Genomic DNA, 25,374 nt, shown 5'->3' on the forward strand with positions numbered 1-25,374 from the left:
GGAAAAGAGGAACAGACAGTTGCAGAAACCCTATGGTTTTGTTCCAAGGATGTTCCCGCAAAACCGGCCTCCGGTAGGTTATTTTATATTGATTATTATTATTTTGGGTCTTCTCGGTGTTAACCTGTGGAACTCCCCTCCACAGGAAGCCCAGTGAGGCCCTTCTCTGGTCTTTTTCAGGTATGGCTTTCACCTGAGGCAGGGGATGATGGGTGTCTTCTCTCTTTGTCCTTCCCAGGCCCACCTGCCGGCCCCACCAGTGGCCACCAGTGCCGCCAGTGTCGTTTCCACCACTCCCCAGTCCCTGAAGCTCACTTACCCCGAGGTCCTGGACCGAATCAAGGAGGAGTTTCAGTTCCTGCAAAATCAGTATCACAGGTAAGATAAGAGAATGCGAGGCAATGAATCTAGGAGTCGTAGGAAAGCACGAGCCAAGGGTGTGACGCTGCAGCAAAAAAGTCCAATGCGATTCTAGTCAAATCCAAGGCTCTTCTGCTCTGGTCAGATCTTATCTGGAATGATTTTGTGTCCAATTCTGGCATGTTTGGGGTTAGGAAAGGCTCACCAACTCCTCAAAAGTTGTTATTATTATTATTAATAATAATAATATCGATATTAATATTAATAATATATATTATATAATAACTATTTGTAACACACTTTTCAACTTGCTTCATTATTATATATTTATTATATATTATATGTTGTTATAATAATAATAGCTTCATTTGTAACACACTTCTTTTCAGCTTGAAGTATTATTATTGTTAATATAATATATTTATTATATATTATATGTTATAATAATAATAAATTTATTGGTAACACACTGTTCTTTCTTTTCAGCTTCAAGTATTATTATTATTAATATATATTTATTATATATTATATGTTACAATAATAATAAATTTATTTGTAACACTGTTCTCTTTTCAGCTTGAAGTATTATCATCATTATTATTAATATAATATATTTATTATATATTATATGTTACAATAATAACAAATTTATTTGTAACACACTGTTCTCTCTTTTCAACTTGAAGTTTTATTATTAATGTAATATATTTATTATATATTATATGTTATTATAATAGCTTTATTTGTGACACACTGTTCTCTCTTTTCAACTTGAAGCATTATTATTATTATATATTTATTATATATTATATGTTATAATAATAATACCTTTATTTGTAACACACTGTTCTCTCTTTTCAGCTTGAAGTATTATTATATTATTATTAATATAATATATTTATTATATATGTTATTATAATAATAGCTTTATTTGTAACACACTGTTCTCTCTTTTCAACTTGAAGTATCATCATCATCATTATTATTATATATTTATTATATATTATATGTTATAATAATAATAGCTTTATTTATAACCCACTGTTCTTCCTTTTCAGCTTGAAGTATCATCATCATCATTATTATTAATTTATTATATATTATATGTTATTATTATAATAATAGCTTTATTTGTGACACACTGTTCTCTCTTTTCAGCTTGAAGTATTATCATCATTATTATTATTACAATATATTTATTATATATTATATGTTATTATAATAATAGCTTTATTTGTAATACACTGTTCTCTCTTTTCAACTTGAAGTATTATTATTATTATTAATAATATAATATATTATATGCTCTTATAATAATAATTACTTTATTTGTAACCCACTGTTCTCTTTTCAGCTTGAAGTATTATTATTAATATATTTATTATATATTATATGTTATAATAATAGCTTTATTTGTAACACACTGTTCTCTTTTCAACTTGAAGTATTATTATTATTGTTATAATAATAATAATAATAGCTTTATTTATAACCCACTGTTCTTTCTTTTCATCTTGAAGTATTATTATTAATATATATTTATTATATATTATATGTTATAATAATAATAGCTTTATTTATAACCCACTGTTCTATCTTTTCAGCTTGAAGTATTATTATTAATAATGTATATTTATTATATATTATATGTTATAATAATAATAGCTTTATTTATAACCCACTGTTCTATCTTTTCAGCTTGAAGTATTATTATTAATAATGTATATTTATTATATATTATATGTTATAATAATAATAAATTTATTTGTAAGGGTGTTCTCTCTTTTCAGCTTGAAGTATTATTATTAATATAATATATTTATTATATATTATATGTTATTATAGCCTTTCAACTTTTCAATTATTCAATTATTCTCTTTTCAACTTGAAGTATTATTATTATTATTATAGCTTTGTTTGTAACCCACTTTTTTCTCTCTTTTCAGCTTGAAGCTCGAATGTGAGAAGCTGGCGACGGAGAAGACAGAAATCCAGCGCCATTATGTAATGGTGAGTGTCCATTTGGGATGGGAGAAGGGGTAAAAAAACGGGGTGTCCACCTTGAGCCCCCCAAAACCTCCATCCTGAGACCCCCTTTTCCCTGCTTTGCTTTTACAGTACTACGAAATGTCATACGGACTGAACATCGAAATGCACAAACAGGTAAGCTGATGGAGGGGCTTACCCTTCTGACTGGCAGCCGGAGGAGAAGGGCTGTTCCTCATCCTCTGTAATTTGGACTTTATTTTTCTTGTTTTTTTTATTGAAATACATAGATTGGATGACTATGCCCTTTGTGGCCTAATTTGGTGTGATTTGGTGCTGTGGTTTTGTTGTTTACTCCATAGTAAAACAAACATTACATTTTTATATATATCAATTATTATTAATATAATATTTATTGATATTGTTGTCATTGATATTTGTGTTGTCGAATGTTTCATGGCCAGAATCGCTGTGGATTTTCCGGTCTGTCTGGTCATGTTCCAGAAGCATTCTCTCCTGATGTTTCGCCCACATCTGTGACCTGTTTTATTGTTTTATTGTTGATTCATTTGTTTTATTGCTTTGTTTTTATATTGTTGATGTTCGGGCTTGGCACCATGTAAGCCGCCCCGAGTCCCTTCGGGGAGATGGTGCGGGGTATAAAAATAAAATTATTATTATTATTATTATCATTATTGTGGCAGGCATCCTCAGCCTGGAAAACTCACAGCAACCCAGTGATTCCGGCCATGAAAGCCTTCGACAACACAACCACAACAACAACAATAATAATAATAATAATAATAATAATAATAATAATAATAATAAGCGTTGCTGTGGCTTATGGGAATTATTTGTTGGCCGGGTGGAATAGGAGTGAATAGCCTTGCAGTGTGAAAGTCTGGCCGTTTTGTGGAGTGGTAGCATTAATCAAAGAGGCGCTTTGAAGTGTGGGTACTTCCTTAGTAGGGGAATTCTTGTTTGGCCAGATTGAATGGTATTGAATAGGTTTGTAGGTTAAAAGCCTGGTCAGTTTGCACATAGGGTATTGTTGCTAGGCGAGTCTGAATGGGACAGAGTAGTGTTGTGGTTTCAGAGTTTGGGGGTTTTGTATGTAGAGGAAATGTTGGTTGGCCTGGTTGAAAAGTATTGAATAGCCTTGATGGTTGTAAGCCTGGTCGGTTTTTACCTTGCGGAATCCTTGGTTGGTCAGTTTGAATAGGAATTGATAGTGTCGGTGTGGGAGGTTTGAATGGTGGAATTAGCCCCCTTGATTAGTTTTTAATGGCCTTGCAGGTTGAAAGGGTGTTTGTTTACTGTCTGGAGGAATGTTTTGTTGGGAAGTGTTAGCTGGCCCTGATTGTTTTGTTTGTAGAATTCCCAATTTCCCTGCATTCAGAGTGTTGGTCTTTATTTCCTGGTTTTAGAGATCATATTGTTTCCTATTATTATACCATAGTAAGTCTTATATATTATATTTATAATGTTCTATTAGGTGGTTAGAATTGGATTATATGAGGTCAGTTGTACATAGTTGTATAAAATGTAGACTGAACTGGATTAGACGGCAGTGTAGAGTGAAGGTGATGTCATAGAGGAATATTATTTAGAATGCCAAGGTAGATAATCCAGTTTAAAGGAGATATTGGCAGATGTGCCTTGGTATTCTGGGTAATATTGTTGTGTGGCAGGGGTTTGAGTGTAGACTGCCACATAATGGAGTTGAAATCAGATAATCTGTTTTTAGTGTAATTGTGTTGTATCTTACTTGAGGCGGGGATGATTGATTGTGTTGACAATTTTTGAGTTTGGGGGGTTTGGGGTTTTGTTGTTTTGTGAGTCGCCATGATGCCAAAAGCCATATATATATATATATATATATATATATATATTAGCTGTGCCCGGCCACATGTTGCTGTGGTGTTGTCCTAAGTGGCTTTTTGTTTGTGGAGGCAGGTATGAATGTTGTAATTAGTCACCTTGATTAGCACTGAATGGGCTTGCAGCTTCAAAGCGTGGTTGTTTCCTCCCGGGGGGAATCCTTTGTTGGGAGGTGTAAGCTGGCTCTGGTTGTTTCCTGTCTGGAGTACCCTTATTTTCAGAGTGTTGTTTTTTATTTACTGTCCAGATTGTATACTTTTTTAAATGGGGGCTGCCAGGTTTTGTTCATTTTGATGGTTTTCAGGAACCCAATAATAATAATCACATATAATTCGCGCACATGCGTACATTGCCTGTTGTGGGTTTTGGCCTTTTTTTGGTGTTGTGATTGTGTTTTTTGGGTGATTGTGTTGTATCTTACTGGAGGCGGGGATGATGGATTGTGTTGCCAATTTTAGAGTTTGGGCAGTGTTGGGTTTTGTTGTTTTGTGAGTCGCCGTGATGCCAAAAGCCTTTTATAGATATATAGTTATAGATGTGTGTGTGTCTTCACCCAGACCAGCAAAACTAGGTTAGCAGTGTCAAGAGCATGACCTTACAGATGCCGATGATAATAAAGTCCGTTGGCCGTGGGATTGAATGGCATTAAAAAGAGGCCCTGCTGGGCCGCCACCGCCTGAGGGGGGATTTAATCTAAGGGGAGGCCCAGACGGAGGAGGGAAAGAGGGAAGGAGGGAACAAAGCGAGGGAGAGAAAGAGCGGGGATTTATTACCCGCCCGTCAAGGTGATCCCCTGCAAGCCCACATTTGTCACGCAGGGGGCTTGTCAGGAGGGAGGAGAAAGGAGAAAGGCAGGCAGGGAGCCAGCAACACGCACCTGAAGCCCCACAATGCATTCCATCATCGCGGTCATCACAAGACCGAAACCAGAATTATTTGGGATGTTTGGGGAGGGAAAGAACGAAAGAAAGGCCAGGTGATACATGTGGTCGGATGGCCATCTGTCAGGAAGGCTTCCAACAGAAAGGGGTCAGACTGCATGGCCCTTGGGGGTCTCTTTGAACTCTAGGTTTTATGCTCACAGCAGCCTTGAGATGTAGGTCACATAAAGAATGAAGGGAATAATAATAATAATAATAATCCTAGACACTTGGGAAGTGTCCGACGTGTGATCCAATACAACAGCCAGCAGAGTGTCTTCTGTGGACTCATCTCGTTGTGTTTCAAATAATAATAATAATAATAATAATAATAATAATAGGAATAGGAATAATAGTATTTATTTAGGATCACATTGGGCTTTTTCGCTGCTGCATCACACCCTTGACTCCCATGTTCAGCTTGTGGTTCTACTAAGACTCCGAGATACTTTTCACGTGGCTTATGACTTCCTTTAATGTTGACACTACACTCCTATGGATGCAGCCCAGGATCGCATTGGGCTTTTTCGCTGTTGCTTCACACCCTTGACTCTCATGTTCAGCTTGTGGTTCTGCTAAGACTCCGAGATACTTTTCACGTGGCTTATGACTTCCTTTGATGTTGACACTACACTCCTATGGATGCAGCCCAGGATCGCATTGGGCTTTTTCGCTGTTGCATCACACCCTTGACTCTCATGTTCAGCTTGTGGTTCTACTAAGACTCCGAGATACTTTTCACGTGGCTTATGACTTCCTTTGATGTTGACACTACACTCCTATGGATGCAGCCCAGGATCGCATTGGGCTTTTTCGCTGCTGCATCACACCCTTGGCTCACCCCTCCCATGTCTGTGCACGTTGTGTTTGTGGCCTCCGTGGAGCGCTGTATGTTTTGTGAGTCTGGATGCAGCCCAGGATCGCATTGGGCCTTTTCGCTGCCGCATCCCACCCTTGGCTCACCCTTCCCACATCTGTGCACGTTGTGTTTGTGGCCTCCGTGGAGCGCTGTATGTTTTGTGAGTCTGGATGCAGCCCAGGATCGCATTGGCCTTTTTTGCTGCCGCATCCCACCATTGGCTCACGCCTCCCGTATCTGTGCATGTTGTGTTTGTGGCCTCTGTGGAGCGCTGTATGTTTTGTGAGTCTGGATGCAGCCCAGGATCGCATTGGCCTTTTTTGCTGCCGCATCCCACCATTGGCTCACGCCTCCCGTATCTGTGCACGTTGTGTTTGTGGCCTCTGTGGAGCGCTGTATGTTTTGTGAGTCTGGATGCAGCCCAGGATCGCATTGGCCTTTTTTGCTGCCGCATCCCACCCTTGGCTCACGCCTCCCGTATCTGTGCATGTTGTGTTTGTGGCCTCTGTGGAGCGCTGTATGTTTTGTGAGTCTGGATGCAGCCCAGGATCGCATTGGGCTTTTTTGCTGCCGCATCCCACCCTTGGCTCACGCCTCCCGTATCTGTGCACGTTGTGTTTGTGGCCTCTGTGGAGCGCTGTATGTTTTGTGAGTCTGGATGCAGCCCAGGATCGCATTGGCCTTTTTTGCTGCCGCATCCCACCATTGGCTCACGCCTCCCGTATCTGTGCATGTTGTGTTTGTGGCCTCTGTGGAGCGCTGTATGTTTTGTGAGTCTGGATGCAGCCCAGGATCGCATTGGCCTTTTTTGCTGCCGCATCCCACCATTGGCTCACGCCTCCCGTATCTGTGCATGTTGTGTTTGTGGCCTCTGTGGAGCGCTGTATGTTTTGTGAGTCTGGATGCAGCCCAGGATCGCATTGGGCTTTTTTGCTGCCGCATCCCACCCTTGGCTCACGCCTCCCGTATCTGTGCACGTTGTGTTTGTGGCCTCTGTGGAGCGCTGTATGTTTTGTGAGTCTGGATGCAGCCCAGGATCGCATTGGCCTTTTTTGCTGCCGCATCCCACCATTGGCTCACGCCTCCCGTATCTGTGCATGTTGTGTTTGTGGCCTCTGTGGAGCGCTGTATGTTTTGTGAGTCTGGATGCAGCCCAGGATCGCATTGGCCTTTTTTGCTGCCGCATCCCACCATTGGCTCACGCCTCCCGTATCTGTGCACGTTGTGTTTGTGGCCTCTGTGGAGCGCTGTATGTTTTGTGAGTCTGGATGCAGCCCAGGATCGCATTGGGCTTTTTAGCTGCCGCATCCCACCCTTGGCTCACGCCTAGCGTATCTGTGCACGTTGTGTTTGTGGCCTCTGTGGAGCGCTGTATGTTTTGTGAGTCTGGATGCAGCCCAGGATCGCATTGGGCTTTTTTGCTGCCGCATCCCACCCTTGGCTCACGCCTAGCGTATCTGTGCACGTTGTGTTTGTGGCCTCTGTGGAGCGCTGTATGTTTTGTGAGTCTGGATGCAGCCCAGGATCGCATTGGGCTTTTTTGCTGCCGCATCCCACCCTTGGCTCACGCCTAGCGTATCTGTGCACGTTGTGTTTGTGGCCTCTGTGGAGCGCTGTATGTTTTGTGAGTCTGGATGCAGCCCAGGATCGCATTGGCCTTTTTTGCTGCCGCATCCCACCATTGGCTCACGCCTCCCGTATCTGTGCATGTTGTGTTTGTGGCCTCTGTGGAGCGCTGTATGTTTTGTGAGTCTGGATGCAGCCCAGGATCGCATTGGGCTTTTTTGCTGCCGCATCCCACCCTTGGCTCACGCCTCCCGTATCTGTGCACGATGTGTTTGTGGCCTCTGTGGAGCGCTGTATGTTTTGTGAGTCTGGATGCAGCCCAGGATCGCATTGGGCTTTTTAGCTGCCGCATCCCACCCTTGGCTCACGCCTCCCGTATCTGTGCACGTTGTGTTTGTGGCCTCTGTGGAGCGCTGTATGTTTTGTGAGTCTGGATGCAGCCCAGGATCGCATTGGCCTTTTTTGCTGCTGCATCACACTCTTGGCTCTCTACTAAGACTTCTAGATACTTTTGATGTATGGATGCAGCCCAGGATCGCATTGGCCTTTTTCGCTGCCGCATCACACCCTTGACTCTTATGTTCAGCTTGTAATTCTACTAAGACTCTGAGATAATTTTCACGTGGCTTATGACTTCCTTGGATGTAGACACTACACTCCTATGGATGCAGCCCAGGATCGCATTGGGCATTTTCGCTGCTGCATCACACCCTTGGCTCACGCCTCCCATATCTGTGCACGTTGTGTTTGTGGCCTCTGTGGAGGGATGTATGTTTTGTGAGTCTGGATGCAGCCCAGGATCGCATTGGGCTTTTTCGCTGCCGCGTCACACCCTTGGCTCGCCCCTCCCATATCTGTGCACGTTGTGTTTGTGGCCTCCGTGGAGCGCTGTATGTTTTGTGAGTCTGGATGCAGCCCAGGATCGCATTGGCCTTTTTTGCTGCCGCATCACACTCTTGGCTCCCTACTAAGACTTCTAGATACTTTTGCTGTATGGATGCAGCTTACGATCGCATTGGGCTTTTTCACTGCCGCATCACACCCTTGGCTCACCCCTCCCATATCTGTGCACGTTGTGTTTGTGGCCTCTGTGGAGAGATGTATGTTTTGTGAGTCTGGATGCAGCCCAGGATCGCATTGGCCTTTTTTGCTGCCGCATCACACTCTTGGCTCCCTACTAAGACTTCTAGATACTTTTGCTGTATGGATGCAGCTTACGATCGCATTGGGCTTTTTCACTGCCGCATCACACCCTTGGCTCACCCCTCCCATATCTGTGCACGTTGTGTTTGTGGCCTCTGTGGAGAGATGTATGTTTTGTGAGTCTGGATGCAGCCCAGGATCGCATTGGGCTTTTTCGCTGCCGCGTCACACCCTTGGCTCGCCCCTCCCATATCTGTGCACGTTGTGTTTGTGGCCTCCGTGGAGCGCTGTATGTTTTGTGAGTCTGGATGCAGCCCAGGATCGCATTGGGCTTTTTCACTGCCGCATCACACCCTTGGCTCACCCCTCCCATATCTGTGCACATTGTGTTTGTGGCCTCTGTGGAGTGATGTATGTTTTGTGAGTCTTTATGCAGCCCAGGATCGCATTGGGCTTTTTCGCTGTTGCATCACACTCTTGACTCTACTAAGATATCTAGATACTTTTGATGTATGGATGCAGCCCAGGATCGCATTGGCTTTTTTTGCTGCCGCATCACAGTCTTGGCTCTCTAGTAAGACTCCTAGATACTTTTGATATAGACACTACACTCCTATGGATGCAGCCTAGGATCGTATTGGCCTTTTTGGCTGCCGCATCACACTCTTGACTCTCTACTAAGACTTCTAGATCCTTTTTCGCTGCTGCATCACACTTTTGGCTTTCTACTAAGAGATACTTTTGATGTATGGATGCAGCCCAGGATCACATTGGGCTTTTTCGCTGCCGCATCACACCCTTGGCTCACCCCTCCCATATCTGTGCACGTTGTGTTTGTGGCCTCCGTGGAGCGCTATATGTTTTGTGAGTCTGGATGCAGCCCAGGATCGCATTGGGCTTTTTCGCTGCCGCGTCACACCCTTGGCTCACCCCTCCCATATCTGTGCACGTTGTGTTTGTGGCCTCCGTGGAGCGCTGTATGTTTTGTGAGTCTGGATGCAGCCCAGGATCGCATTGGGCTTTTTCGCTGCCGCGTCACACCCTTGGCTCACCCCTCCCATATCTGTGCGTGTTGTGTTTGTGGCCTCCGTGGAGCGCTGTATGTTTTGTGAGTCTGGATGCAGCCCAGGATCGCATTGGGCTTTTTCGCTGCCGCGTGACACCCTTGGCTCACCCCTCCCATATCTGTGCGTGTTGTGTTTGCGGCCTCCGTGGAGCGCTGTATGTTTTGTGAGTCTGGATGCAGCCCAGGATCGCATTGGGCTTTTTCGCTGCTGCGTCACACCCTTGGCTTACCCCTCCCATATCTGTGCGTGTTGTGTTTATGGCCTCCGTGGAGCGCTGTATGTTTTGTGAGTCTGGATGCAGCCCAGGATCGCATTGGGCTTTTTCGCTGCTGCGTCACACCCTTGGCTCACCCCTCCCATATCTGTGCACGTTGTGTTTGTGGCCTCCGTGGAGCGCTGTATGTTTTGTGAGTCTGGATGCAGCCCAGGATCGCATTGGGCTTTTTCGCTGCCGCATCACACCCTTGGCTCACCCCTCCCATATCTGTGCGTGTTGTGTTTGTGGCCTCCGTGGAGCGCTGTATGTTTTGTGAGTCTGGATGCAGCCCAGGATCGCATTGGGCTTTTTCGCTGCTGCGTCACACCCTTGGCTCACCCCTCCCATATCTGTGCACGTTGTGTTTGTGGCCTCCGTGGAGCGCTGTATGTTTTGTGAGTCTGGATGCAGCCCAGGATCGCATTGGGCTTTTTCGCTGCCGCGTGACACCCTTGGCTCACCCCTCCCATATCTGTGCGTGTTGTGTTTGTGGCCTCCGTGGAGCGCTGTATGTTTTGTGAGTCTGGATGCAGCCCAGGATCGCATTGGGCTTTTTCGCTGCCGCGTGACACCCTTGGCTCACCCCTCCCATATCTGTGCGTGTTGTGTTTGCGGCCTCCGTGGAGCGCTGTATGTTTTGTGAGTCTGGATGCAGCCCAGGATCGCATTGGGCTTTTTCGCTGCTGCGTCACACCCTTGGCTTACCCCTCCCATATCTGTGCGTGTTGTGTTTATGGCCTCCGTGGAGCGCTGTATGTTTTGTGAGTCTGGATGCAGCCCAGGATCGCATTGGGCTTTTTCGCTGCTGCGTCACACCCTTGGCTCACCCCTCCCATATCTGTGCACGTTGTGTTTGTGACCTCCGTGGAGCGCTGTATGTTTTGTGAGTCTGGATGCAGCTCAGGATCGCATTGGGCTTTTTCGCTGCTGCATCACACTCTTGACTCTACTAAGACTTCTAGATACTTTTGATGTATGGATGCAGCCCAGGATCGCATTGGCCTTTTTCGCTGCCGCATCACACTCTTGACTCTCTACTAAGACTTCTAGATACTTTTGATGTATGGATGCAGCCTAGGATCGCATTGGCCTTTTTCGCTGCCGCATCACACTGTTGCCTCTCTACTAAGACTTCTAGATCCTTTTTCGCTGCTGCATCACACTTTTGGCTTTCTACTAAGAGATACTTTTGATGTATGGATGCAGCCCAGGATCGCATTGGCTTTTTTTGCTGCCGCATCACAGTCTTGGCTCTCTAGTAAGACTCCTAGATACTTTTGATATAGAGACTACACTCCTATGGATGCAGCCTAGGATCGTATTGGCCTTTTTCGCTGCCGCATCACACTCTTGACTCTCTACTAAGACTTCTAGATCCTTTTTCGCTGCTGCATCACATTCTTGGCTTTCTACTAAGACTTCTAGATACTTTTGATGTATGGATGCAGCCCAGGATCGCATTGGGCTTTTTCGCTGCCGCGTCACACCCTTGGCTCACCCCTCCCATATCTGTGCACGTTGTGTTTGTGGCCTCCGTGGACGCTGTATGTTTTGTGAGTCTGGATGCAGCCCAGGATCACATTGGGCTTTTTCGCTGCCGCGTCACACCCTTGGCTCACCCCTCCCATATCTGTGCGCGTTGTGTTTGTGGCCTCCGTGGAGCGCTGTATGTTTTGTGAGTCTGGAGTGTTGCAAGTGTGACTTGGTGGCCCCGCTGTGGCTTTGCCTCCTTCCCATTGGGGTTTCGTGGACGGGGCCAAACCGCTTGGCGAGAGGCCTCCTCGGTGTGGCTTTTCTCCCCGCTTGCGGAAAGCCAAAGCTTCCTTGTGGTTTTGGAAATGTGCAATTGTGCAAACGCAGGAGGGAGGGGAGCGGCGCCCGATCATTTTTCATCCGCCGAGCGTTAAAGTGCCACTAAATTGAACATTAACAAGCGAGGGCTGAATGGGAAGCGGGGCTCCCTTAGGAGACGCCTGCCCATCAGTGCATTAGGAAGGAGAAGCCATTACTCCCGCCCCGGGAGGGAATTACATCTTTCCCAGAAAAGCACCCGCTGCCAAGGCCTGGCCTGCCTTCCTTCCCACCCTCCTTTCTTAATTTCCATGCCCTTGCACCTCGGCTCGCCGTTTTCAATGAGGAATAAGCCTCCTTGGAGTCTGGGGAGGGGTTTTCAGCAGCGGCTGGATGGCCATCTCTCGGGAGGGCTTGGATGGGGTCTTATTGCCTGGCAGAATGGGGTTGGTACTGGGTGGCCTTTGGAGTCTCTTCCAACTCTTGGAGTCCAATACTATATTATTATTATCATTGTTATTATTATTACTATATCTTCCAGCTTGGCAGAAGGGGGTTGGACTGGATGGCCTTTGGAGTCTTCCATCTGAGTCCATTATTATTATTATTATTATTATTATTATTATTATTATTATTATTATTATTATATCTTCCAGCTTGGCAGAAGGGGGTTGGACTGGATGGTCTTTGGAGTCTTCCATCTGAGTCCATTATTATTATTATTATTATTATTATTATTATTATTATTATTATTATTATTATATCTTCCAGCTTGGCAGAATGGGGTTGGACTGGATGGTCTTTGGAGTCTTCCATCTGAGTCCATTATTATTATTATTATTATTATTATTATTATTATTATTATTATATCTTCCAGCTTGGCAGAAGGGGGTTGGACTGGATGGTCTTTGGAGTCTTCCATCTGAGTCCATTATTATTATTATTATTATTATTATTATTATTATTATTATTATATCTTCCAGCTTGGCAGAATGGGGTTGGACTGGATGGTCTTTGGAGTCTTCCATCTGAGTCCATTATTATTATTATTATTATTATTATTATTATTATTATTATTATTATTATTATATCTTCCAGCTTGGCAGAAGGGGGTTGGACTGGATGGTCTTTGGAGTCTTCCATCTGAGTCCATTATTATTATTATTATTATTATTATTATTATTATTATTATTATTATTATATCTTCCAGCTTGGCAGAAGGGGGTTGGACTGGATGGTCTTTGGAGTCTTCCATCTGAGTCCATTATTATTATTATTATTATTATTATTATTATTATTATTATTATTATATCTTCCAGCTTGGCAGAAGGGGGTTGGACTGGATGGTCTTTGGAGTCTTCCATCTGAGTCCATTATTATTATTATTATTATTATTATTATTATTATTATTATTATTATTATTATTATTATTATTATATCTTCCAGCTTGGCAGAAGGGGGTTGGACTGGATGGTCTTTGGAGTCTTCCATCTGAGTCCATTATTATTATTATTATTATTATTATTATTATTATTATTATTATTATTATTATTATATCTTCCAGCTTGGCAGAAGGGGGTTGGACTGGATGGTCTTTGGAGTCTCTTCCATCTGAGTCCATTATTCTTCTTCTTATTATTATTATTATTATTATTATTATATCTTCTAGCTTGGCAGAAGGGGGTTGGACTGGATGGTCTTTGGAGTCTCTTCCATCTGAGTCCATTATTATTCTTCTTCTTATTATTATTATTATTATTATATCTTCCAGCTTGGCAGAAGGGGGTTGGACTGGATGGTCTTTGGAGTCTTCCATCTGAGTCCATTATTATTATTATTATTATTCTTCTTCTTATTATTATTATTATTATTATTATATCTTCCAGCTTGGCAGAAGGGGGTTGGACTGGATGGTCTTTGGAGTCTTCCATCTGAGTCCATTATTATTATTATTATTATTATTATTATTATTATTATTATTATATCTTCCAGCTTGGCAGAAGGGGGTTGGACTGGATGGTCTTTGGAGTCTTCCATCTGAGTCCATTATTATTATTATTATTATTATTATTATTATTATTATTATATCTTCCAGCTTGGCAGAAGGGGGTTGGACTGGATGGTCTTTGGAGTCTTCCATCTGAGTCCATCATTATTATTATTATTATTATTATTATTATTATTATTATTATTATTATTATTATATCTTCTAGCTTGGCAGAAGGGGGTTGGACTGGACAGCCTTTGGAGTCTCTTCCAACTCTATGAGTCCAATAACAAAAACAACATTATTATTATTATTATTATTATTATTATTATTATTATTATTATATCTTCCAGCTTGGCAGTAGGGGTTAGGCTGGATGACCTTTAGAGTCTCTTCCAACTATTATAATAATAATAATAATAATAATAATAATAATAATAATAATAATAATAATAATAATATAGTAATTCTATCTTCTAGCTTGGCACATAGGGGTTAGACTTGATAGCCTTTGGGAGTCACTGATTCCATAGCCCTGAACTTCTTCTAATGTTTCTGAGGTCGGATGGCCATCTGTCGGGAGGGCTTGGATGGTGTCCTATTTGGGGCCTCTTCCGGGATCCTGTGAGTGTCGAACCCACGTTTCCAACCATTTCCTGTGTTTCTTGCAGACGGAGATTGCCAAGCGGCTCAACGTCATTTGCGCCCAGCTCATCCCCTTCCTCTCCCAGGAGGTGAGTGTGCCTCATCGTGGAGGGCTTGGATTGTGTCTTTCCAATGCTAGTATTCTATCCTTCTTATAGCCTTATTTCTCAGGTGGCCATCTGTCGGGAGGGTTTTGATGTTGGCAAGAAGGGGGATGGACTGGATGGCCTTTTGGGGTCCCATCCGACTCGAGAATCCATTGACTTTAATGGTGGATGATGATGATCATTTGGATGCTTTCCTTTCCCCTTTTCTCTGCTCAGCACCAACAACAAGTGGTCCAGGCGGTGGAGCGAGCGAAGCAGGTGACTATGGCCGAACTGAACGTGGCCATTGGGGTATGTTACCTTTTAGTGGATAAAGGTGGACGGGAGCTGGAGAAGGGAGAAAGATGCCTTTTAGTGGACAAAGGTGGATGAGAGCTGGAGAAGGGAGAAAGTTGCCTTTTAGTGGACAAAGGTGAATGAGAGCTGGAGAAGGGAGAAAGATGCTTTTTAGTAGACAAAGGTGGATGAGAGCTGGAGAAGGGAGAAAGTTGCCTTTTAGTGGACAAAGGTGAATGAGAGCTGGAGAAGGGAGAAAGATGCTTTTTAGTAGACAAAGGTGGATGAGAGCTGGAGAAGGGAGAAAGTTGCCTTTTAGTGGACAAAGGTGAATGAGAGCTGGAGAAGGGAGAAAGATGCTTTTTAGTGGACAAAGGTGGGCAGGAGCTGGAGAAGGGAGAAAGTTGGCTTTTGGTGGACGAACAAAGGTGGATGAGAGCTGGAGAAGGGAGAAAGATGCCTTTTAGTGGACAAAGGTGGATGAGAGCTGGAGAAGGGAGAAAGCTGCCTTTTAGTGGACAAAGGTGGATGAGAGCTGGAGAAGGGAGAAAGTTGCCTTTTAGTGGACAAAGGTGGATGAGAGCTGGAGAAGGGAGAAAGATGCCTTTTGGTGGACAAAGGTGGATGAGAGCTGGAGAAGGGAGAAAGATGCCTTTTGGTGGACAAAGGTGGATGAGAGCTGGAGAAGGGAGAAAGATGCCTTTTAGTGGACAAAGGTGGATGAGAGCTGGAGAAGGGAGAAAGATGCCTTTTGGTGGACAAAGGTGGATGAGACCTGGAGAAGGGAGAAAGATGCCTTTTGGTGGACAAAGGTGGATGAGAGCTGGAGAAGGGAGAAAGATGCCTTTTAGTGGACAAAGGTGGATGAGACCTGGAGAAGGGAGAAAGATGCCTTTTGGTGGACAAAGGTGGATGAGAGCAGGAGAAGGGAGAAAGATGCCTTTTGGTGGACAAAGGTGGACGAGACCTGGAGAAGGGAGAAAGATGCCTTTTAGTGGACAAAGGTGGACGAGAGCTGGAGAAGGGAGAAAGATGCCTTTTGGTGGACAAAGGTGGATGAGAGCTGGAGAAGGGAGAAAGATGCCTTTTAGTGGACAAAGGTGGACGAGAGCTGGAGTAGGGAGAAAGATGCCTTTTAGTGGACAAAGGTGGACGAGAGCTGGAGAAGGGAGAAAGATGCCTTTTAGTGGACAAAGGTGGACGAGAGCTGGAGAAGGGAGAAAGATGCCTTTTAGTGGACAAAGGTGGACGAGAGCTGGAGAAGGGAGAAAGATGCCTTTTAGTGGACAAAGGTGGACGAGAGCTGGAGAAGGGAGAAAGATGCCTTTTAGTAGACAAAGGTGAACGAGAGCTGGAGAAGGGAGAAAGATGCCTTTTAGTGGACAAAGGTGGACGAGAGCTGGAGAAGGGAGAAAGATGCTTTTTAGTGGACAAAGGTGGACGAGAGCTGGAGAAGGGAGAAAGATGCCTTTTAGTGGACAAAGGTGGACGAGAGCTGGAGAAGGGAGAAAGATGCCTTTTAGTAGACAAAGGTGAACGAGAGCTGGAGAAGGGAGAAAGATGCCTTTTAGTGGACAAAGGTGGACGAGAGCTGGAGAAGGGAGAAAGATGCCTTTTAGTGGACAAAGGTGGACGAGAGCTGGAGAAGGGAGAAAGATGCCTTTTAGTGGACAAAGGTGGACGAGAGCTGGAGAAGGGAGAAAGATGCCTTTTAGTGGACAAAGGTGGACGAGACCTGGAGAAGGGAGAAAGATGCCTTTTAGTGGACAAAGGTGGACGAGACCTGGAGAAGGGAGAAAGATGCCTTTTAGTGGACAAAGGTGGACGAGAGCTGGAGAAGGGAGAAAGATGCCTTTTAGTAGACAAAGGTGAACGAGAGCTGGAGAAGGGAGAAAGATGCCTTTTAGTAGACAAAGGTGGACGAGAGCTGGAGAAGGGAGAAAGATGCCTTTTAGTGGACAAAGGTGGACGAGAGCTGGAGAAGGGAGAAAGATGCCTTTTAGTAGACAAAGGTGGACGAGAGCTGGAGAAGGTAGAAAGATGCCTTTTAGTAGACAAAGGTGAACGAGAGCTGGAGAAGGGAGAAAGATGCCTTTTAGTGGACAAAGGTGGACGAGAGCTGGAGAAGGGAGAAAGATGCCTTTTAGTGGACAAAGGTGGACGAGAGCTGGAGAAGGGAGAAAGATGCCTTTTAGTAGACAAAGGTGGACGAGAGCTGGAGAAGGGAGAAAGATGCCTTTTAGTAGACAAAGGTGAACGAGAGCTGGAGAAGGGAGAAAGATGCCTTTTAGTGGACAAAGGTGGACGAGAGCTGGAGAAGGGAGAAAGATGCCTTTTAGTAGACAAAGGTGGACGAGAGCTGGAGAAGGGAGAAAGATGCCTTTTAGTAGACAAAGGTGAACGAGAGCTGGAGAAGGGAGAAAGATGCCTTTTAGTGGACAAAGGTGGACGAGAGCTGGAGAAGGGAGAAAGATGCCTTTTAGTGGACAAAGGTGGACGAGAGCTGGAGAAGGGAGAAAGATGCCTTTTAGTAGACAAAGGTGGACGAGAGCTGGAGAAGGGAGAAAGATGCCTTTTAGTAGACAAAGGTGGACGAGAGCTGGAGAAGGGAGAAAGATGCCTTTTAGTAGACAAAGGTGAACGAGAGCTGGAGAAGGGAGAAAGATGCCTTTTAGTGGACAAAGGTGGACGAGAGCTGGAGAAGGGAGAAAGATGCCTTTTAGTAGACAAAGGTGAACGAGAGCTGGAGAAGGGAGAAAGATGCCTTTTAGTGGACAAAGGTGGACGAGAGCTGGAGAAGGGAGAAAGATGCCTTTTAGTGGACAAAGGTGGACGAGAGCTGGAGAAGGGAGAAAGATGCCTTTTAGTAGACAAAGGTGAACGAGAGCTGGAGAAGGGAGAAAGATGCCTTTTAGTAGACAAAGGTGGACGAGAGCTGGAGAAGGGAGAAAGATGCCTTTTAGTAGACAAAGGTGAACGAGAGCTGGAGAAGGGAGAAAGATGCCTTTTAGTGGACAAAGGTGGACGAGAGCTGGAGAAGGGAGAAAGATGCCTTTTAGTAGACAAAGGTGAACGAGAGCTGGAGAAGGGAGAAAGATGCCTTTTAGTGGACAAAGGTGGACGAGAGCTGGAGAAGGGAGAAAGATGCCTTTTAGTGGACAAAGGTGGACGAGAGCTGGAGAAGGGAGAAAGATGCCTTTTAGTAGACAAAGGTGGACGAGAGCTGGAGAAGGGAGAAAGATGCCTTTTAGTAGACAAAGGTGAACGAGAGCTGGAGAAGGGAGAAAGATGCCTTTTAGTGGACAAAGGTGGACGAGAGCTGGAGAAGGGAGAAAGATGCCTTTTAGTGGACAAAGGTGGACGAGAGCTGGAGAAGGGAGAAAGATGCCTTTTAGTAGACAAAGGTGGACGAGAGCTGGAGAAGGGAGAAAGATGCCTTTTAGTAGACAAAGGTGAACGAGAGCTGGAGAAGGGAGAAAGATGCCTTTTAGTGGACAAAGGTGGACGAGAGCTGGAGAAGGGAGAAAGATGCCTTTTAGTGGACAAAGGTGGACGAGAGCTGGAGAAGGGAGAAAGATGCCTTTTAGTGGACAAAGGTGGACGAGAGCTGGAGAAGGGAGAAAGATGCCTTTTAGTGGACAAAGGTGGACGAGACCTGGAGAAGGGAGAAAGATGCCTTTTAGTGGACAAAGGTGGACGAGAGCTGGAGAAGGGAGAAAGATGCCTTTTAGTAGACAAAGGTGGACGAGAGCTGGAGAAGGGAGAAAGATGCCTTTTAGTAGACAAAGGTGAACGAGAGCTGGAGAAGGGAGAAAGATGCCTTTTAGTGGACAAAGGTGGACGAGAGCTGGAGAAGGGAGAAAGATGCCTTTTAGTGGACAAAGGTGGACGAGAGCTGGAGAAGGGAGAAAGATGCCTTTTAGTAGACAAAGGTGGACGAGAGCTGGAGAAGGGAGAAAGATGCCTTTTAGTAGACAAAGGTGAACGAGAGCTGGAGAAGGGAGAAAGATGCCTTTTAGTGGACAAAGGTGGACGAGAGCTGGAGAAGGGAGAAAGATGCCTTTTAGTGGACAAAGGTGGACGAGAGCTGGAGAAGGGAGAAAGATGCCTTTTGGTGGACAAAGGTGGACGAGAGCTGGAGAAGGGAGAAACTTGCCTTTTGGTGGACAAAGGTGGACGAGAGCTGGAGAAGGGAGAAAGATGCCTTTTAGTGGACAAAGGTGGACGAGAGCTGGAGAAGGGAGAAAGATGCCTTTTAGTGGACAAAGGTGGACGAGAGCTGGAGAAGGGAGAAAGATGCCTTTTAGTGGACAAAGGTGGATGAGAGCTGGAGAAGGGAGAAAGATGCCTTTTAGTGGACAAAGGTGGACGAGAGCTGGAGAAAGGAGAAAGAATGGAATAATATTGCCAAGGATATCTTCAGGCAGTGGGTTGATTTTTCTGGGAATCCATGCCGTGTGTGTGTGCGTGTGCGTGTTCTCTCTCTCTCTCTCTCTCTCTCTCTCTCTCTCTCTCTCTCTCTCTCTCTCTCTCTCTCTCTATGCCAGCGTGCGTGTGCTTGAAGCATGAGCAGTGATATTTAATTTAAAAGCCTAGGGAAGCCAAGGCTGGCTGACCCAGTTTCGTGGGCTCTGTCAAAACCCATGTATTTTTGAGAACAACAACAACAAGACCCCCCGAAAATGAGGGAAAAGGGGTGGGAGGAGGAAAGCCTGTTTTATGGCCTTCTGTCGGGAGGGATCGGATTGTGTCTTTAGGTCCCTTCCAACTCTAGGGCTCTATTTTTCTATAGCCTTATTTTCCCATCTATATATATAAAAGAGTGATGGCGTCACGGCGACCCACAAAACTACAGGCCCCCCAACCTCGAAATTTGACGACACAACCCATCATCCACGGCTCTAGGTTGATACAACAAAAAGAAAAGAAAAATAAAGTCCTAATTAGGGAGAGAGGAATAATTGCTTTTATCCAGTTGCTGCCAGTTAGAAGGCTAAGCTCCTCCAACTTGGTCTCCTAGCAACCCAATAAAAAATAATAAAAAACACTAAAAAAAATTTAAAACACTAAAAAAAATTATACAACAAAATACTATAATGACAGAAAATAACTAAAAATAATACAAGAAAATAATAAAATATAATAAATAAAAAGATAACTTACAATAAAATTAATTTAAAAAATACAAATAACGTCAAATAAAAATTACACAACAATTTTTAACCAATACCACCACTTTGCCACAGGAATGCGTGGCCGGGCACAGCTAGTAGTCTATGAAGCTGGATGGCCATCTGTCGGGAGGGATCAGATTGTGCTTTCCTGCCTCGGCGGTCCCTTCCAACTATATTTTTCTATCGCCCTATTTTCTATGAACTTTCTAATGTCTATGATGAGGCTGGATGGACATCTGTCGGGAGGATTCGGATTGTGTCCCTTTGCCTGGCATCATGGGGCTGGACTAGATGGCCTTTGGGGTCCCTTACGACTCTTTGATTCTGTGATCTAGATTATTACTATTTAAAAGATTATTAATAATACTTGAATAATAATAATTAATAATTATTGAATATTATTATTTGATGATAATAATAATAAATAATAATATATTTATTTATTTATTAGCAACATTTATATCCTGCCCTTCTCACCCTGAAAGGGACTCAGGGCAACTTACATGTTATTTATACATACAGTATAATATTTTATTAGTATAGCACAATATAAGCACTATATAAGCATTATATATTATTATATTGTACTATACAACTATATTACAATATTATTAATAATATTACATGTAATATAAATATACAATTATAATAGTGTATTATTATTACATTGTATTATAATATTATTAATGTTATATGTATATACAATATATTATAATATTAGTATAGTATAATATTGTACTATATGGCTATTGCGATATTATTGGTTATATTACATGTAATATAAATATACAATTATAATAGTGTAATAGTATTATAATAATATAGTATAATATTGTATATTATATTGTTAAAATTATTAATTAGTATTATTAATAAATAATAATAATCAGTTCCACATTTTGAGTTGCTTAGGAGAGGCTCTAAATGGACTTTAGAGAGATGTTTATATTGGTATTATTAAATAATAATAATAATAATAATAGACCACATTTTGAGTTGCCTAGGAGAGGCTCTAAATGGACCTTAGAGAGACGTTTATATTGGTATTATTAATAAATAATAATAATAATAATAATAATAATAATAATAATAGACTCCACATTTTGGGGTGCCTAGGTGAGGCTCTAAATGGACCTTAGAGAGACGTTTATATTGGTATTATTAATAAATAATAATAATAATAATAATAATAATAATAATAGACTCCACATTTTGAGTTGCCTAGGAGAGGCTCTAAATGGACCTTAGAGGGATGTTTATATTGGTATTATTAATAAATAATAATAATAATAATAATAATAATAATAATAATAATAATAATAATAGACTCCACATTTTGGGGTGCCTAGGAGAGGCTCTAAGTGGACCTTAGAGAGATGTCTATATTGGTATTATTAATAAATAATAATAATAATAATAATAATAATAATAATAATAATAATAATAGACTCCACATTTTGGGGTGCGTAGGAGAGGCTCTAAGTGGACCTTAGAGGGATGTTTATATTGGTATTATTATTTTATTATGACACCGCAAACAAGATAGATATGCTGGATTTCATATCACAAAATCACAAGTCGAACACTTCCCAAGTGTCTAGGACTGTGTGATGTATTTTCGGATGATGCTGCAGATCCCAGTCGGGTGGCCTTTTGCAGTTGGCAGATCGGAATTTTGTCAATGTCTATTGTTTCCGAATGCCGGCTGAGATCTTTTGGCACGGCACCCAGTGTGCCCATCACCACCCGGACTACCTGCACTGGTTTCTGCCAGAGTCTTTGAAGTTCAGTCTTGAAGTCCTGATAGCATTATTATTATAGTATTATTATTATTATTAATATATTAAAGGGCCCTCTGTGTGCCCCTGGCCCCTCTTTCTCTGTGCCCCCCGTTCTGAGGCCGAGCTTCCTTCTGTCTCCGGTCCAGCACCAGCTGCAGGCGCAGACCCTCTCCCACCACGTCCCTCCGATCCCGCTGACCCCTCACCCCTCCGGCCTCCAGACGGCCACCCTGGCCTCCCTGGGTGGGGCCTCGGGGCTGCTGGCCCTTTCGGGGGCCTTGGGGGCCCAGGCGCAGCTCCTCGCCAAAGACGACCGCGGGCTTCTCGATCCCGACCACAGAGGTGCGTTGCTTGGCAGGGAGGACGGGACTAGATGGCCCTTGGGGGGCCCCTTTCAAATCAAATTTTCCATACTAAACTCTCTCCATCTTCTTCTCCCTCCCTTTGGCTGATCGGCATTGTGATGGTGACAGACAGAGACCCAGGCCCCGTAAGTTTGTTTATTATTATTATTATTATTATTATTATTATTATTATTGTATGACACAGCAAACAAGATAGACATGCTGGATTTCGTATCACAAAATCACAAGTCAAACACTTCCCGAGTGTCTAGGACTGTGTGATGTATTTTTGGATGATGCACGCACATCCCAGTAGGGTGGCCTTTTGCAGTTGGCAGATCATAATTTTGTCAATGTCTATTGTTTCCAAATGCCGGCTGAGATCTTTTGGCACGGCACCCACTGGGTTATGATTTTACAAATTAAGCACCAAAACATCATGTCATACAACAAATTTGCCAGAAAAAGTAGTTCAATATGCAGTAATGCTATGTAGTAATTACTGTATTTACGAATTTAGCACCAAAATATCACAATGCATTGAAAACATTGACTACAAAAATGCGTTGGATAATCCAGAACATTGGATAAGTGAGTGTTGGATAAGTGAGACTCTACTGTATTATTATTATTTCATTATTATTATTATTATTATTTTATTTCATTATTATTATTATTTCATTATTATTTCATCACCATCATTATTATTATTTCATTTTTATTATTATTTCATCATTCATCATCATTATTATTTCATCATCATTATTACTATTTCATCATTCATCATCATCATTATTATTATTATTTCATTATTATTATGTCATCATTCATTATTATTATTATTATTATTTCATCATCATTATTATTATTTCATCATTCTTCATCATTATTGTTATTATTTCATTATTATTATTATTTCATCATTCTTCATCATCAGCATTATTATTATTTCATTATTATTATTTTTTATCATTCTTCATCATTATTATTATTTCATTATTATTATTATTTCATCATTCTACATCATCATCATTATTATTTCATCATCATCATTATTATTTCATTATTATTATTATTATTTCATCATTCTTCATCATTATTATTATTTCATTATTATTATTATTATTTCATCATCATTATTATTATTATTTCATCATCATTATTATTATTTCATCATTCTTCATCATTATTATTATTATTTCATTATTATTATTATTTCATCATTCTTCATCATCATTATTATTATTATTTCACTATTATTATTTCATCATTCTTCATCATCATTATTATTATTGTTTCATCATTATTATTATTATTTCATTATTATTATTTCATCATTCTTCATCATCATTATTATTTTTTCATTATTATTATTATTTTATTACTATTATTATTTCATCATCATTTTTATTTTATTATTTTTTCATTATTATTATTATTTCATCATCATCATCATCATTATTATTAGCTTGGGTAGTAATAAACTCCATCAGTACTTAAGGTTTGTTATGTTGGGCAAGTTTGCTCTCGGTGGGGTTCAGGTTCACGGTAAACTACAACTCCCACTCTGGTGAGTCAGTCCTTTCAAACCCCTCCAGTAGGTTGAGTTAGTCAAGGTGGTCCTATGTGCCAAGTTTGGTCCAGATCCATCATTGGTGGAGATCAGAATTTCCCTGGTTGTGGGTGAACTACAACTCCCAGAATATAAGGTCCTTGTCTCCCTTTTCTCCTGTCTTCTAGAGTTCCTTAATGCTCTCGAACGGGGAACGGATGCGGGCCATTTCGGAGTATTTGAACAGCAGCAAAAAGAGGAAAACGGAGGAGAAAGAGTACGGCACAGACTATGTAGGTCCCCGTCCGTTACGGGTGCCTCTCTCAGCTTCAATTCTTTAACTGACTGAACAATTTAATGACCCTTAAAGGCGTCTACGGGGCATAAAAATAATTGCAATTTTTTGGTTCGGGTTTTGGGAAATCGAGACATGAGTCAATACCAGGGGTCCCCAAACTAAGGCCCGGGGGCCGGATGCGGCCCTCCAAGGTCATTTACCTGGCCTCCGCCCTCAGTTTTATAATATAATATTTTTATATCAGTTTTAATAATATAATATATTGTATATACATATAATATTGATAAAAATATTATAATGTTATACAATATAATACTAATAATAATACCATATAATAATGTTAATTATATGTTATATATTACATATAATATTACAGTATAGTGGTATAGTTCAATATAGTAATATATGATGCTAATATTGTGCTATGCTAATAATATATTGTATGTACATAGAGCTGCTCTGAGTCCCCTTCGGGGTGAGAAGGGTGGGATATAAATGTAGTAAATAAATATAGTAAATAAATAAATAAATAATTTTAGACTTAGGCTCACCCAAAGTCTGAAATGACTTGATGGCACACAACAACAACAATCCTAATTAACCTGACTATCTCATTGGCCAGTAGCAGGCCCACACTTCCTATTGAAATCCTGATAGGTTTATGTTGGTTAAAATTGTTTTCATTTTTAAATATTGTATTGTTCTTTAATTGGTATTGTTGTTTTGCACTGCAAATAAGACATGTGCAGTGTGCATAGGAATTTGTATTTTTTTTTCAAATGATAATTTGGCCCCTCAATAGTTTGAAGGATTGTGGACCGGGCCTCTGCTTAAAAAGTTTGAGGACCCCTGGTCAATACGGTCAAGTGTTTTTCTCTTGTATTTAATCCAGAGCTTTGTTTACTTTTTTTCCCAGGGGAGTGACGGAGACAAGAGCGAAGACAACCTGGTTGTCGATGAGGTCTGTATTCTGTGGTTATAATAATAATAATAATAATAATAATATGGTTTAGGGCCAGGTCTTAGTCTTTGAAGTTATTGGAGCGGGTCAATATTGGTTGAACCGTTTGACATTGGGAGTCATTAATTGGAACCAAAGGCCTCGACCAGGGATATCCTAATGTTTAAATTTTTATAATTGTGCATGTTTTTTGTCTATTGTTGTGTTTTATATTGCTATTGTTTTTATTCGGGCTTGGCCCCGTGTAACCTGCCCTGAGTCCCCTTTGGGGAGATAGAGCCAGGGTAGAAAAATAAAATTATTATTATTATTATTATTATTATTATTATTATTACTAGCTGTGCCCGGCCACGCGTTGCTGTGGCGTTGTCTGGTGGTGTTATTGAGAAATTGTTGAGGTAGTGGTTGTATTGAATGTCT

At 42.0% G+C, this 25,374-nt stretch overlaps 1 protein-coding gene across 5 annotated transcripts in view; it reads left to right on the top strand.

Moving 5' to 3' along the window:
* LOC100565868 (transducin-like enhancer protein 1) overlaps positions 1–25,374 on the top strand; it is a 51,576-nt gene that overhangs the window by 4,782 nt on the left and 21,420 nt on the right. For 2 of the 5 annotated variants that reach the window (XM_062960394.1, XM_062960395.1), the window contains exons 2-11: positions 1–73; positions 239–378; positions 2,307–2,370; positions 2,479–2,523; positions 14,488–14,550; positions 14,785–14,859; positions 21,946–22,141; positions 22,273–22,289; positions 23,884–23,988; positions 24,910–24,954. The exon at positions 1–73 is cut by the window's left edge and continues 11 nt beyond it. In XM_062960394.1, the coding sequence (XP_062816464.1) occupies positions 50–73; positions 239–378; positions 2,307–2,370; positions 2,479–2,523; positions 14,488–14,550; positions 14,785–14,859; positions 21,946–22,141; positions 22,273–22,289; positions 23,884–23,988; positions 24,910–24,954 (774 nt within the window). In that variant the 5' untranslated portion in view covers positions 1–49. The remainder of the gene's footprint in view (positions 74–238; positions 379–2,306; positions 2,371–2,478; positions 2,524–14,487; positions 14,551–14,784; positions 14,860–21,945; positions 22,142–22,272; positions 22,290–23,883; positions 23,989–24,909; positions 24,955–25,374) is intronic. The other 3 variants (XM_062960396.1, XM_062960397.1, XM_062960398.1) reach the window with 3 other exon arrangements.

Source organism: Anolis carolinensis, unplaced genomic scaffold, assembly GCF_035594765.1.
Source record: "Anolis carolinensis isolate JA03-04 unplaced genomic scaffold, rAnoCar3.1.pri scaffold_7, whole genome shotgun sequence".
NCBI lineage: Eukaryota > Metazoa > Chordata > Lepidosauria > Squamata > Dactyloidae > Anolis > Anolis carolinensis.